Genomic DNA, 14,467 nt, shown 5'->3' with positions numbered 1-14,467 from the left:
TGTTTAGGACAGAGAAATTTTGCTTTTTGCATTTTGGCTTGTGGAACACAAAACAAACTAATCTACGGTGGCTGCGGAGGGCCAATGAAGCTCAACTCTACGGCAGAGCGAAAAAAAAAAAAACAGAAACATAGAAGTTGTAACAACAACGCCATCTGCTGGCGACTATATAACTCACTCCTTACGCATGTTCTGTCAGTATACTTCATTATAAGAATATAATGAATATCTCATGCAAAACTAAATTACACTGAACAACAACTAACAAAATGCAGGGAAAGCCTTTAGTCTGCTAACTAATTAGAGTAAATTTGAAATGTCTAAGTAATTCAATAGTTTGTGCCAATTTAAAACTCGATTTCTGAGTTTTTAATTTTTCAACAGCAGCCAATTATGTTTTAAAATCGGAATTTTTAAAGATGTAAAAGGGTGGCACTTTTTTTTTTTTTTTTTTTTTTTACGCCAAATCAATTTATGTTTAATATTTAAATATTTAGCCAAAACAATAATCAAACTAATTATTTAAGATTTATCTGCCGAAAATTGTGGATTGTTGAACATTATTAATATATCAGTCTTTGTTAGCATGAAATCTTTGCCTAAATTAATTATTCTGCAAATCAACGCCCAATGCAACTTCGCATTTCCCCGAGCGTTATTTCAACTGCACCGATTTCCCAACGCCGTTCACCAGATTTCAAACATTTAACGCTTATAAATCAGCTGTGTCGGCTGAGTTTTCGTGTATTTTACATTTTTATGAATGTAACTTATACATTTTGTGTCGGAACCTTTGTTGCTTTCAGGCACGGTTTCTCCACGGACTCTGTTTACCGGAGCGCAATTTGACAGCTGATTGGAGTTGTGTAGACGTGTACTTTGAGCACTGAAACAGTCGTCTAGCCCCGCTGTTATTTCATTTACAGTACTTTACCTAGCTCACACTGTTGTTGTATTTTTGTTTGTTTATTTGGAGCCGTTATTTGTAAGAGTAATGGCGACGGTGGAGGAGCTGAAGCTGCGGGTGAGAGAGTTGGAGAACGAGCTGATCAAGTGTAAGCAGCGGCAGTGTGCGGCGGAGGATGCTGACAGCAGGCAGGCGCCTCACAGGCAGAAAATAGACAAGATGAGCGCCGAGGTGGTGGACTCCAACCCGTACAGGTGACTCCCGATGGTACTTTACAAAATGCTGCTGCTTTTGTGACGCTTGGAGTCGGGAAGCGTCAGGGGGCTACGCCTAGTGCTAGCTTAGTCACACACTAGTCACACACCCTATATGCTGATTTATTTATTTATTTATTTAACCCTAGTCAATATTTTGTTCTCATCGCAGTCGCCTGATGGCTTTGAAGAGAATGGGAATCGTGGATGATTATGAGGTATTGTTATTGAGTTTTTCAGTGTTTGTGGGTGCCCATCTCTAACATACACCACTGTGTTTCTTTAGGGAATAGGAAAGATATAAAAAAAAAATCTCTTTCCCACATGTATCAACAGAAAATCCGGACATATACAGTAGCTGTGGTTGGTGTTGGGGGAGTGGGCAGTGTGACAGCTGAAATGCTCACAAGATGTGGCATTGGTAAGGTAATACAAACTTTAATTTACTTTTTTCCACGTTCCCTTATTAGCTCTTTATTGCATAAATATAGTTAGTTAGGTGTGTGTTCACCTTTACCCAACCTGCTTGTACATTCCCAGCTGCTCCTCTTTGACTATGATAAAGTGGAGTTGGCCAATATGAACCGGCTGTTCTTCCAGCCTCACCAGGCTGGCCTCAGTAAAGTGGAAGCAGCAGAGCACACACTCAGGTATGCTGTTCGTGAAATGACCCCAAACCTGAAATATGTTGTCGCGTACCTATGCTTACCTGCCAGTTTTCCCAAACAGAGACATTAACCCAGATGTGGCATTTGAGACCCATAACTACAACATCACCACCATGGATAACTTCACACACTTCATGGATCGCATCAGGTGAGCATTTCTACTCTCCGTGTTGTTGTTTTCCCTCTCATCTCTTAGGTAACACAACAAATTATTCTCTTAACGAATTATTCTCTGTGTTTCTCAGTCATGGAGGGCTGGAGGAGGGGAAGCCGGTGGATTTAGTCCTAAGCTGCGTGGACAACTTTGAGGCCAGGATGGCTATCAACACAGTCAGTGCATCACTAAACAGCACGGTTTATTGTATGCAATCGATATTTTTTACACATTAGTCTTGTACATGTTATTGATTGAAATATTTCTCTCTCAGGCCTGTAACGAGCTAGGTCAGATCTGGATGGAGTCTGGTGTGAGTGAGAACGCTGTATCAGGACACATCCAGCTCATCAACCCTGGAGAGACGGCCTGCTTTGCTGTAAGTCCACAATTCAAACAGCAAGGGATGCACTGATACCCGGCTCATGTATCGGGATCAGTGATTTTATTCAAGATTAATATCCAATACCGAAAGCCTTGGGTAATACGTGAGATATAAAAGCTGACTGTACAATTTTGTATCTTTCGGACAGTGTGCTCCTCCCCTGGTGGTAGCAGCCAACATCGATGAGAAAACCTTGAAGCGAGAGGGAGTGTGTGCCGCCAGTTTACCAACCACAATGGGCGTGGTCGCAGGCATCCTGGTGCAAAACGTGTTAAAGTAAGATCTTGTCGTGTATAACTAATGAGAAGCTTTACATTAACATCTTTACAGTCTGCAGAAAGTAAACACGTCCAGTTAAATCCATCGATTCAATGTTTTCTCTTGCAGGTATCTGTTAAAGTTTGGTACCGTCAGTTACTATCTTGGTTACAACGCCATGCAGGACTTCTTCCCCACCATGGCGATGAAAGCCAATCCCCAGTGTAGCGACTACCACTGCAGGAGACAACAAGAGGAGTACAAGGTGTGTGTATGTGTGTGTGTGTGTGTGTTTAAGATGTCCACATAAGGAGGGAGAAACTTTTGAAGTGACATCATGTACCATGTCTGCTCACCCAAAAGCCCAGCTCACAAATACACATATTATTACTGTGATATAAGAAGAAACATAACAATATTCATGTGCCTCATATGTGTGCCACACTTTTTCTCTTCAGAGGAAAGAAGCAGAGCGGCCAAAAGATGAAGTTGTAGAGGTGGAGGAGGAGGTCGTACATGAGGACAATGAGTGGGGTAAGCGATCCCAGACATGACCTGACTTCTTTGCTGTAAATCTCACTACCTTGCCTTTTGTGTACAAACACTAACTTTGCTTCTTCTTTGCAGGTATTGAGTTAGTATCAGAGGTGACTGATGCAGAGTTACAAGCTGCCTCGGGCCTCGTCCCTGACCTCCCAGAAGGCATCACTGTGGCGTACACCATTCCAGACAAGGTCAGTATTCCTTATACAAGATCACACGGCACTCACTTTGGCTTATTTTTAAAGTCGCCATAAATACCTGCCTGTTTCTGCCATTATAACGTTTTTGTTGCCAAGAGACCTTTTTGTCAGTCAGACATTGGTATTGTTTTGACTGAAGTGGCTTTCTTCTGTCTGACCCAGGACGCAGAAGGAGGAGACACTGTAGAGGACACCGACCAGAGTCTAGACGAGTTGATGGCTCAGATGAGGAAGATGTAGTCAGGACTCTGAGGATTCATGTCTGCTTTTCAGAAAGACATGTTGTACAGTGGTGCTGTATCAGTTTCCGCAGATGCTGAAATTAAGCAGCTGTAGTTCCAATACTTTTTTTTTTTTTTTTTTTTTTTTTTTAAATAACAAGCATCCTCAAAAAAGTTCCATGGCAACTGGTGGCATGAAAGTTAAATTAACAAATATCAGCTGAAAATTAATGCATTCTTGACAGCCTTTCAAAGAGGGGAAAGCTTGAAAAGCCGTTGGACAGCACAAATTAAAAAATGTTCACTCTAACAGTGAATTTGAACTTTGCCCATGTTTCAATTTTACTGTATTTTGTGTCAGCTGCTGCTGATCTTAAGGAAAGGTGCGTGGTACTTTGAACTGGAACGGTCTTTTCTGAAATGCCTGCAAACTGTATGTGTATGACTGTACTCTCTATGATTTTGATTAGTGGATGAAGCTCCAGCTGTTGCATGTATCATGTACCTGCTCTTATCATTCACTCGGCTTTGTGAAGCTCTCTGCAGCAACTGTACTAACAAACATTGCTCACTTGATTCAATAAAATATTTATTAGATGGAATACACTTTTTCTGATTTTTTTTTTTTTAATATATATATATATATTTTGTCCTGTACAGCTTCTTACAGATTTATTACATGAATACATGGTAGGACAAATGTATTTATGGTTCTGATACAGTTTGTTTGGCAGAACAAAATAACAGGTTTCGGTACCTTGTGTTCAATTTGTTTTAATGCACACTGAGTTAGTAAATAGTTGAATGATTGTGCATCAACCAGCACAGTCATGTGGCACCATCATGTTTTGGCAATTCCTGTAAAATCCCTTTTTACATTAACCAGTGAATGAATGTATACTTTTTAGTTTTGCACACTAGATGTACCAGAGTTGATGTTTCCCCAGATGTTAAGCTTTGTTCAGGCTTGATTTTGCTCTTTTTATTTTGTACTGAACAAAATCATTGTGTGGGGAAGACATTCTCTATATTGTGAGGTAACTTTATTTTTACGCTTTGCTGTATATATACACATTTTTGTGACACACCTCTCAAATGGAGACTTGGCAGTAGAACTACCTGAGGTTTGATGGCCATATTAAATAATATATGATCTACAGAATATGATACAAATACAATAAACACCAGAATACCAGCAATTTTTATCCAGTGGTGGCACTGTGTGACACAACTAATCATTTATGTCATATAGGGCATATAAGATTACTGTTAACTACTAATAATTTTGTGTTGCCTTGCAAAACAGTTTGAGAAATTCCTGTAATTTTAACTAACCTTGTCAATCACTTGAAGTGAAGGCAAAAAAAGCTTTGTGCATCTTCTGGTATCTGATCAGATTCATCTTAACGTAAGAACAGTGCACACTTATGTAACCTAGGTGCATATTTTTTCTCTTTGCTAGCAAACAAAAATGAGTATCCCAGGGCACGCTGGTGACTAACGGGATAAGCACATGTACCATGTACCAAGGCTGAGTCCTGATTGCAGGGTCCTGGGTTCAGATCTGACCCCAGGCCCTTTGCTGCATGTCATCCCCTCTCTCTCCCCTGTCTTTCCTGTCTCTCTCTCTCTCTCTCTCTCTACTGTGACTGTCAAAGTAGAAATGCCAAAAATGAGTATCCTTTTATACTTGGATTTTGCCAGTTTATCAAAAATGAAAGTGAAAAAGTAATTTCATGGGTTTTCATTTTAGGCCTCGAGCCGTAAAATGTAGGCAATTTAAAAGGAAGAATCGACTAATGATGCCCATTGGACAGGACAGGAGAAGACAGAATGTGTCCATTCTCATTAGTCTCGTTTTAGTCTTTAGAATTTGCCTGACCCTTTTTCTGAGTCTTTCCATTCCAGGAAATGTGTACCACATTTCAAATGCAGCAGCACATTTCATTACTGAGCAATTTAAAGTGGTATCTATTTTGACTATACCCTGTAAGACAAGGAAAATACAGATTAAAAGTTTGAATCTGGTTTGTAAAAAATACTCAACCTGAGTTACAGGCCCTTAAAGGGGCTGATTTGACTAAATTTCACATTTTCTTACCCTGGTAACATAATTAACATGATTGTGTTAATACTATAGAAATATCAATAAATACCTTCAGCAAATACGTCAATTTCACAGACTAATACTGCACACTTCACAATCCTTTTGGCAGTTACAGTACAACGGAGTGCACCGTAAAACCTCCATCACCCGGAAGCAGTGGGCATCGTGATGACTGTGGTGATTCCTTTTTTTGATGAGACCATGGGGTCTTCTCAAAGTCAACATGTTCTGGTCTCATTAAAGCTGTCATTTACTGCTCTGTGGTGAGTTGTGGTTGGACAGAGTCACCTGGGGGCATGCGGGAGGGGGGCGGGTCCTCGCACACTAAATGTATCCCCACTGGAGGAGTGGCGGGAGGGGGCATTTCCACACACCAACGATGGCTCTGCCTCCTTTATCTCCATTGCTCTCTTGTAAAGCTCCGCCGCTTTCTCAAAGTCACCCTCTTCATAGCTGTTTAAGAAAGGGAAAGAGGTTGTAGAAAGAATTATTCAAAATGAAAAAAAAAACAAACTATTTTCACAATAATTGTCAATTTTTTATGGTCAAATGTCAGTCCACTATTTTACCTCCACCTACCTAAGCACAGCCAGATTCTTTAGTGTCTCTCCAACCCGTGGATGTGAACGCCCCAAACTGTCCTCATACACTTTAAGTGCTTGTTCATAAAGAGGCAAGGCATCGCTGTGCTTCTTCTGCCAAAGACATAAAGTGGATTAATTCTGCCACACAGACTCTAACAAAAAGCTACGCCCACTCTTTGTAACCATTACAATAAGCTTTGCTACATGCACACAGTGATAGGGAGTGGTGAATGTGAGAAAGGGCAGTGATCAGTCTCACCAGTTGGCAGTAGATAACGGCCAGGTTGACCAGTGCTGTGGCCACACTGGGGTGTTTGGGCCCAAAACTTTTCTCCCTGATCTCCAGAGACAGCTCATACAATGGCACCGCTTTCTCCAGTTTCCCCTGCAGAGCAAACGATTCTTCAATCAGCTTCTCATTCGTAATTATTGGAGAATGGTTATCAGAACAATCACGCTTCATTGGCAGCAGGCAGCTGTGTCTCACCCTGCGTTTATAAAGCATGGCCAGGTGTTTGAGTGTGTATGCCAGTGACGGGTGGTCCGGGGACAAGGCTTTCTTGCGGATGTCCAGTGCCCTCTCATACATATCCTCGGCTGTTTCGTACTCCCTCCTCTCTGTGTGCAGTGCAGCCAGGTTGTTAAGAGACTGAGCACAGTCTGGATGATCTGGGCCCAAGACGCGCTGACGCATCTCTAGAGACCGGGTGAGGAACACCTTGGCTGCCCTGGAGAGAACAGAGAGAGAAATGTGAGGTGCAAGGGTGGAAGGTTAGTGGGCTGGCAATATCTCATGAAATCATCAATAGCCATCACTACAACATCGCCACAATATCGATACTGAAGGATATGGTGAAATATATTGTGCTTGATTTTGTCATTTTCAGCCAACCCTACATATGTGTGTGTGTGCAGCCTTACTCCAGGTTGTTTTGGAGGTAGTAGAGCACACCCAGCTCATTGAGGGTCTTGGCACAGTCAGCTGAGTCTTTTCCCAGGGTCAGTTCTTCCAGCTGCAGAGCTCTGCGCCTCAGCAGAGTGAAGCCATACTGGAGGGAGGAACAGACAAAATACATATATGACACAATGAGTGATTTATAAGTGAATAGTTTTTTTGATTGAGTGTCTGACTGAACAACGCTTACTCACCATGTGGCCTTTCTGCCGAGCAGTCTTCTGACGTATCCTCACTGACCTCTTCCTAAGTTTCTCCGCTTGTTCGTACCTGGTGGTAAGAGCAGAATTATTGCGAATCGAAACATTGGGTGCCATCCTAATCTTCATTTAACATTAATTACTGCACTGAACAGGGACTCATCAGCACTACTATGATGCCTCTTGTAATTAAATTGCTTAGCTGTAGCAACTAGTAAGACATGCTGACACCAAAAGCATTTTAATAAATGTTTTTGCAAGTAAACACCAGCGACGTTGCTTTTACTTGTTTTGTTTCTGGTAGAGCAAGGCGAGCGACTCCAACTCTCGTGCCACACTGGCATGCTCAGCACCGTAGGCGTTCTCACTAATCTCCAAGGCCTGCTTATACAGCTGCTCAGCATTCCCATACTTCCTCCACTGTACATAAACCCCAGCCAGCTGGTGTAGGGAGCGAGCTACGCTGGGGTGGTCAGGGTCCAGGGCTGTCTCCCTGATCTCAAGAGACCTCTGTAAAGGGGCTACTGCCTACATGGACAGACAGAAGAATATGCACGTCCTTCAGAGTGTTTTCAATGTGCACTCTTCTTATGGCAGAAAACAAAGGTACACTTATTTGAGCTATGATTCAATGGCTCAGTCCAACGCTAATAGCTTTTTAAATATCATAGCCATGTCCTGTACCTGACTGGGGAGGCCCAGGTCTTTGAGAAATCGTCCTAAAGTCTCGTACAGGTTAGCCAGCCGGGTCATGCTATCTTCACTCTCGCAGCTCTTCTCGTAATGCTTCAGGGAGTCAAAGTACTCGTTGGCCATTGAGCTTTTGTCCTTGCCCACATACTGCCAATAGGCTAGCAGCTCAGAGAAATGACCCCTGTAAATGAAAATGAGACATAGTTAAGCCTGTATGCCTTTATAAACCTTAAACAAATGTGTGTACTTCTGGTAGTATTATAACATCAGTTGCTCTGTATGAATATTTTAATCAACCCAAATGTGTGTACCTCTTATAGAGGTTCTGTGAGACAAACAGATTAAGGAGACTGAGCTGCAGCTTGGTCCTGTCCTCCTGTTGTTGGAGCAGCCAGGGCAGTTCATCAGCTACACGCCATGTCACACGGTCCTGGCTGCACACATGCAAAATTACATAAGTTGTACTGACAAAAGGAAGCAAGTTTAGGTGCACTACATGATGAGAAAATACTGTGGTAGTGTATACCTAAGTTGCTGGCTGAAGTAATGGATCAGTTTCTCTCTGTAAGCAGCAGAGCTGCTCCCTCCACTCAGAAACTCCAGCCTTACAGCCTCCCAAGCCTGACAAACAGACAGAAAGCACTCTGACTACAGAGATAATGTGATAAAAATACAGTTTATGTCAAGTTTCAATTACCCAAGATTAAAAACTATGTCTGCAATATTGTGATGGCCTGTTGGCCAAACAGCACCTGCAGGTGTTGAAACCGAACAAGTCCACAGCCGAGAGTTACAATACAGAGCCTGTTCAGAGAGTAAAGCATCGCAGACAGGACAGGCAGCTCCAGCTCAGGGAAAAGGTCTAGGACCTCTGACTCACTCACTCCATTATGACTAGCACACACCAGGCACAGCATCTGAGCAGGAATAATAAAATAAAAGGTAGTTTGCACACATCCTCCAGTAAAATCTATAAGGCAGAGGTGTTGAACCATGTGCCATGGAGGGCACATGGTTCAACACCCGTGTTATAATGACTATAAAATATTGTTTATGGTGAGAGCATATGATCTATGCTCACTGTAACTTTGCTCAGATATTGTTTACCTCTCTCATGATGTTTCGTTCTCTGTCTGAGCTGAGCGAGTTTAGCGTCATCTTGAGTGCGAGACGGTAGAGTGACATGGTGTCCTGACACAGCAGGCACTGCTCCAGGCTCCTCTCCAATGACCAACACGATTTACTGCTGGGCAGAAACATAACATGACACATGATCAAATCAGCAAAACATAGCTATGACATATGTAGCACACACATGTACAGAGGAAAGTGTTAACCTAGTGATTAGAGAGACAATACTCCCCAGGTTTAAACCTTGTGTTGGCAAGCATCCACTATATTGAAGTGTCCTTGAGCAAAACACTGAATCATTACCAGCTACATGGTTGTTGTTTTGGAACTGACCTCCATGGAATGGAGGAAAGAGAGTTTGCCTCTAGAGGTCAATAGAAGATGACATTGTAATTAAAGGATTGTTGGCTAACCTGGTGGTCATCCTTGCCAGCAATGTTACATACAAAGCGTTGCAGGTAGATGCAGAGCGACAGTGACGCTCAAGCTTTTTCTCCTGGAAAAAAAGATGTAACATTAGTTTGGCATCTCAACTTTTTCCTGAGACCAGATACCAAACATTTTCAATGATAAAAGACCGTACCTTTTCTAACATTTAACATTTCTTGAGGACTGATAGTGGGTCTACAACAACATAAAATGTGTAGTCAAATGTAGCTCACAAAAGAAAAATATTTTTTTAGCAGACTGAAATTTCTTAACTATTGAAGCCCTGGAAATGATCAGATTTATTTTATATATTTTTCCAGACTTTCTAGTCCTGCATGGGATGAGTACTGACCTGGTCCTTGGTTAGTTTCAGCTCCATGCCCTGGCACTCTGCATTAACAACACTCCTTACTTCTCTAGGACTCAGTGGGTCGAGGTGGAGGGTGGGCCACAACCTGAACACACATGATCATGAAATAAGAAATGAGAATACTATAAGAATATACTTATAAACATATGTACATATACACTTATTTAGGCTATTTCAAATACTGTGTCCTACCGCCAAGCCTGAGGACATGTCTCTACATTGACAGACACCACCACTCTCACATTGACAGGCAGAGGGTCGATCAGCCACTTCATGTGTCTTTCTGCTTGCTGAAAAGAAAAAAAAACTACAGAATTACAACAGAGTCTGTCTTCTGGAATGCAACTGACACAGGCCATGTATGAGAAGTATGGGTTGAAGCAGAGTGACTGTGCCTGTATCTGGTCGATGGAGTCGATGATGATGATGATATTTCCTTGGTGGCGTGCCGACAGCCTTTCAAGCCAGCGGGGGAACTCCTCCAAGATCTTACTGGGCTCCATGGACAAGCCAGAGATGGACCAGAAGTGCTGCAGCAGCTACAAGGCAGACATCACATTCACATATTCAATTAGTGAGACAGAGAAGCAGCACCCTCTGAAAAGCGCTGGGAATGAGGCTATGGAGTCTCCGTACTTTGACTGTAAGGCGTTTGATGATGAGAACAGGCTCCGAACTGGTGGACAGAGGGCGGCCGACGAAATGATACAGGAACAAGGTGTTAGGGGAGTGTTTCTGCTGCAGCTCAATCCTGAAGAAGAGTAAAAAAAAACATCCAGAAGCAGCCAAACCAAATGAGTAAGTCATCCTGTAAAAATGACATTTAAAAATTTGGATATTTCCTCTTGGAAATCAAGTGTAGTTTAAGGTGGAAGGAATCTGCTTGTGAGGGGAATACTTAATAAATTCTCACCATTTGGAAAGCAGGAGAGATTTTCCTGAACCTGGACCACCAGACACCAGCAGAGGAGGGGTGGGCGGGGGAGCTGCTATCATATCATTCAGGCGATCTATATACTGGTCACAAACAACACAAATCCAAAGATGTTAATGAATATACGAACAGATTGAGAGGCAAGATCAGGGGTCTGAGAAAAGGAGGAAAGCTGACCCACCTTCTGGAAGCCGAGCTGTGAAGTGGTGCTGCAAGCCTGCTGGTAGGCCTCAATCTGTTCCTGCTCATCATGCAGGTCCCACAGCACATCTCCAGAGTCCTCCTCACGACCCTCCTCTATTCCAGAGTCCTTAGAGTCAACGTCTCCTGCCTCAAGACCAAGCAACTCCTAGACAGTGAGGGTGGGCATGGAAGAGATTAAAAAGATTGTGAGGGATAGCGGTTACATATAATCTCTGTACACACAATTACATCAGGCTCTGTTTTATAAATTGGCTGATGTTGCTGAAGGAATGTCTGTACCTGCTTGATGACTTTCTCTAGTTGAGCATAAATCAGGGCTGCTCCCTCCTCTGGAGAACCACTATGATCCACCACCTGCGTTAATAATTAAGACAAGTCAGCACATGCACTACTAGGTGGCATCTAGCAATCAAAATAATGCAGAATGCATAAGTAATTTTGAGTACACACAAATGGCCAAAGGCATATATATAAATGGCCAAAGGCATATATACAGTGAATGAGCACATGCTCATTCACTGTATGTGCTCTTCTCTTTTATAAACTGTGCAGTGTCATTAAGGGAAGATTACACAATTTAAGGAAGGAATAGCACAAAAAGTACATTGTGTAAAACAATCTTTGCATGAGTTGTGCAGGAACTTCCCTTGTCCTGTATTATACTGATTTGTTTGCTTTGTATTTGCACATATATACAAACACACCTTGACTTTAGCTGCTTTGTCAGCAGCATTGACCCTCTCCAGAAGCTGCCTGGTTGGCCCAGTCAAAGCATGGTCTTCCCCAGTCCTGAGGTAGAGCACCAGTGGATGGCCGTCTGGGTTCTTCACAAAGGCCTCCTCACAGTCCTCCACCACAGAGCTGCACACACACATTATGCACAAATGTGAGAGTACTACTTTTTCTGTTCTTTCATAGCTAATGGCATGTAGTAGGAAGATGCAGGAAGATGGCAAAATCTGATTTTGCTTGACAAAAAAATTAGAGTAAGCAGTTATAAGGGACTGACCTGGTAACAGCAGATTTGAGGAGAAGTACACACACCGAGCTCCTTTCAATCTCCTGCTTGCGCTCCAGAGTATAGGAGCCAGCATTCTCCTCGGGAAAACTAACATTCAGGTAGAAATGGCCAAGACCCTCACACAGCCTCCGTAACATAGGAGAGTGCTTCTGTAATAAAGAAATAAAAAAAAAAGACGAGGCAAAGTATTTTTCCTGATCCCCTGTAAATGGAGGATGTATGTTGACTTACATATTCACATAACCAACCTTGATGAAGATATCCAATTCTGCTTTGGTCTCCTGTGTAGAGATTAGGTAGCACCGTACTGTGTTACTCCATAACGCCTGAGACACATGAGGGGAGACCTGTAGCAGACTGGCTACTGCAGCATCCCAGTCATCTAAAACAGACAGACAGAAGGACCAAAGGGACAATAAAACACATGAACAAATAATTGAGTGCATACTTTAAAATACGCACATGTAAAAACATATAGTGTGTGGTGAAACAAAGTGTCCTGTGGATTTCCAAGACAATTTGTCTTGCAATTTTTCTGCTTACCTCTGCTGACATTAGCAAACGGGCCCTCCACATCAATCAAACTGTGGGCAAACTCTGGTCCTCTGAAGGTCTGTTGCAATTGCATCATGCTGCCCATAGAGGGCTCACTCCCAAGCACACCCCCAGTCCAGTACTCACACTGGGTCCCTGCAGCTACAAATAAACACCAAACAACACACATTCCTTCAAAACCTCATCAGAAAGAAGCATGTGTCTACAGAAAACACATAATATGGGTTAGCAGAAGTACAAAGGATGGGTTTGTAGGTGTTACCAGTGACAGTGGTTCGGTTGTCATCTGAGTCAGAGTCATCTGGGTCATAAACCTGGATGCCCTGAGCCTGCAGCTGCTGCAGTTTGGCCTCCAGGTCCCTCTTGGCCCGCAGCAGGTCTTGAATTTCTTTCTCCTTTGTCTCCCGGAAGATCTAGTGATCATTTACCAAGACCTGTTAGAAATACTGGATAGCAGAGTGTGACTGATGGCATGAACCTTGCGGTAAATGTTTTGCAGTTTACCTTGAATTGTCGTTTCACTTTGTCCCTGTCATGTTCGAAGGTGGCAGCCCTCTCCATGGCTTGGTACTTTGCCTCCAGAGCGCTCTCTTTCTCTCTAAGGATCTTCTGGTAGGTCTTCTGCAGTGCCTGTTGTCACATCGAGCATCATGACCACTACTTTTCCAACAGTTAAAGTATCTCCATACTTTAAATATTGGGAATTGACCTCAGCAAAACCTTGTGATTTGGTCCATCATGCTGATACCCCTACAGTGAACTTGTTGTTGTTGTTTTTTTACCTGCAGTTCAGCTCTGAGCCTCTTGTTCTCCTCATCCAGCTTTGCCTCCTTCTTCTGCATGGAGGAGATCTCATTATTCTTGCTCACACGGAAGATTTCATACTCTTTACGGAGCCGTTCATACTCCGCAGCATACTCTAGATCCACAGAGCCTGTGGATTTGAAACTAGCCCCGATAACCCGAGGTCCTCGGCGAAAGGAGCTGCGCAGAAGCCGGGCTTTTGGCTTGACCTCCACCGGGATCTCACAGGCCTCCCCGCCCTCACCTCCATACGCATCCTCAATCACCTCCCCCGGGCTGACCAGAGAGGATGCGGTGCCCATGGTGGCTCCCGGAGCTCCAGCTTTTAACACTATTCAGCCATCTAGGATGCCCATGACTGCTTGTGTGCCGAGGAGGAGAGACATAGTGGAGAGATTTATAGCCAACATTAGAGAAATCTTCTCTAACGTTACAAATTGTGGCTGAAACATCCCACAATCTTAATGCTACATAGCGTGCTACGAAAATGTAATAGCCAGACCATAAGTCACTTACTTCCACAACGGCACTTCCAGCTGGAAAAAGGTGACTCATGAGATCTACACTGATTTAGCCTGATATTCATAAAAGCAGTGATGCTGGACTAGCTAACGGGACTCGGACTGCTACGCTCCAAACGACGTTTTCTAAGCAAAACACTAAACGAATAACACAATGTCAACTTCTCAGATATTTTAGCCGTGTCACGTTGTTCATAAAATAGCCAAAAGCCTCGGACAAAGCACACAAAGCTATGACAAACAAACAAGAAAAAAACAAAAAAAAAAACTCACCGTCCGCTCCCTTCTCAGCTTCTTCCTGGCTGCCTTGGTAACATGAACTCCACTTTACGGATGCTCGCACAAGTCAAAAGAGTCGAAATTCATGTA

The 14,467-nt window shown here is 43.0% G+C and overlaps 2 protein-coding genes across 4 annotated transcripts; one reads left to right on the top strand and one right to left on the bottom strand.

Annotated features, from left to right (window-relative positions):
* The first annotated feature begins 818 nt into the window (after positions 1-818).
* uba5 (ubiquitin-like modifier activating enzyme 5) lies at positions 819-3,757 on the top strand. The gene is made up of 12 exons (XM_030079702.1): positions 819-1,161; positions 1,334-1,379; positions 1,498-1,587; positions 1,702-1,811; positions 1,891-1,977; positions 2,075-2,159; positions 2,258-2,362; positions 2,517-2,644; positions 2,756-2,891; positions 3,085-3,160; positions 3,254-3,360; positions 3,532-3,757. The coding sequence occupies exons 1-12, from the start codon at positions 995-997 to the stop codon at positions 3,607-3,609; spliced, it is 1,215 nt and encodes a 404-aa protein (XP_029935562.1). The 5' UTR covers positions 819-994; the 3' UTR covers positions 3,610-3,757.
* Positions 3,758-4,188: 431 nt separating this feature from the next.
* nphp3 (nephronophthisis 3) lies at positions 4,189-14,423 on the bottom strand. 3 transcript variants are annotated; one of them, XM_030079701.1, is made up of 28 exons: positions 14,372-14,423; positions 13,556-13,935; positions 13,278-13,403; positions 13,036-13,186; positions 12,762-12,914; positions 12,467-12,600; positions 12,207-12,364; positions 11,902-12,058; positions 11,477-11,551; positions 11,175-11,342; positions 10,973-11,076; positions 10,696-10,810; positions 10,455-10,598; positions 10,252-10,349; positions 10,042-10,144; positions 9,674-9,756; positions 9,237-9,375; positions 8,882-9,046; positions 8,656-8,750; positions 8,441-8,563; positions 8,121-8,310; positions 7,723-7,964; positions 7,431-7,506; positions 7,203-7,330; positions 6,769-7,009; positions 6,541-6,666; positions 6,277-6,392; positions 4,189-6,150 (listed from the first exon to the last, which is right to left on the bottom strand). In XM_030079701.1, the coding sequence occupies exons 2-28, from the start codon at positions 13,877-13,879 to the stop codon at positions 5,982-5,984; spliced, it is 3,903 nt and encodes a 1,300-aa protein (XP_029935561.1). In that variant the 5' UTR covers positions 13,880-13,935; positions 14,372-14,423; the 3' UTR covers positions 4,189-5,981. The 3 variants fall into 3 exon arrangements, with proteins under 3 accessions (XP_029935561.1, XP_029935559.1, XP_029935560.1); XM_030079699.1 differs by having other exon boundaries at positions 4,190-6,150; positions 12,207-12,367; XM_030079700.1 differs by having other exon boundaries at positions 4,191-6,150; positions 9,237-9,372; positions 12,207-12,367.
* Between the last annotated feature and the right edge of the window lie 44 nt (positions 14,424-14,467).

This window comes from Myripristis murdjan, chromosome 20, assembly GCF_902150065.1.
Source record: "Myripristis murdjan chromosome 20, fMyrMur1.1, whole genome shotgun sequence".
NCBI classification, from domain to species: domain Eukaryota; kingdom Metazoa; phylum Chordata; class Actinopteri; order Holocentriformes; family Holocentridae; genus Myripristis; species Myripristis murdjan.
The sequence above is the reverse complement of the archived record's forward strand: the minus strand, read 5'-3'. Positions and strand labels throughout refer to the sequence as shown.

What these genes read in the sequence shown, in the direction of transcription:
- uba5 (XM_030079702.1), top strand. Translation starts at nt 995, where the DNA reads ATGGCGACGGTGGAGGAGCTGAAGCTGCGGGTGAGAGAGTTGGAGAAC. An exon ending in GAATCGTGGATGATTATGAG is followed by an intron (nt 1,380 to 1,497) that starts GTATTGTTATTG and finishes ATGTATCAACAG; the next exon opens with AAAATCCGGACATATACAGT. An exon ending in GCAGCAGAGCACACACTCAG is followed by an intron (nt 1,812 to 1,890) that starts GTATGCTGTTCG and finishes TTTCCCAAACAG; the next exon opens with AGACATTAACCCAGATGTGG.
- nphp3 (XM_030079699.1), bottom strand. Translation starts at nt 13,879, where the DNA reads ATGGGCACCGCATCCTCTCTGGTCAGCCCGGGGGAGGTGATTGAGGAT. An exon ending in TCAAACGCCTTACAGTCAAA is followed by an intron (nt 10,599 to 10,695) that starts GTACGGAGACTC and finishes TCTGCCTTGTAG; the next exon opens with CTGCTGCAGCACTTCTGGTC. An exon ending in AAGAATCTGGCTGTGCTTAG is followed by an intron (nt 6,151 to 6,276) that starts GTAGGTGGAGGT and finishes TTTCTTAAACAG; the next exon opens with CTATGAAGAGGGTGACTTTG.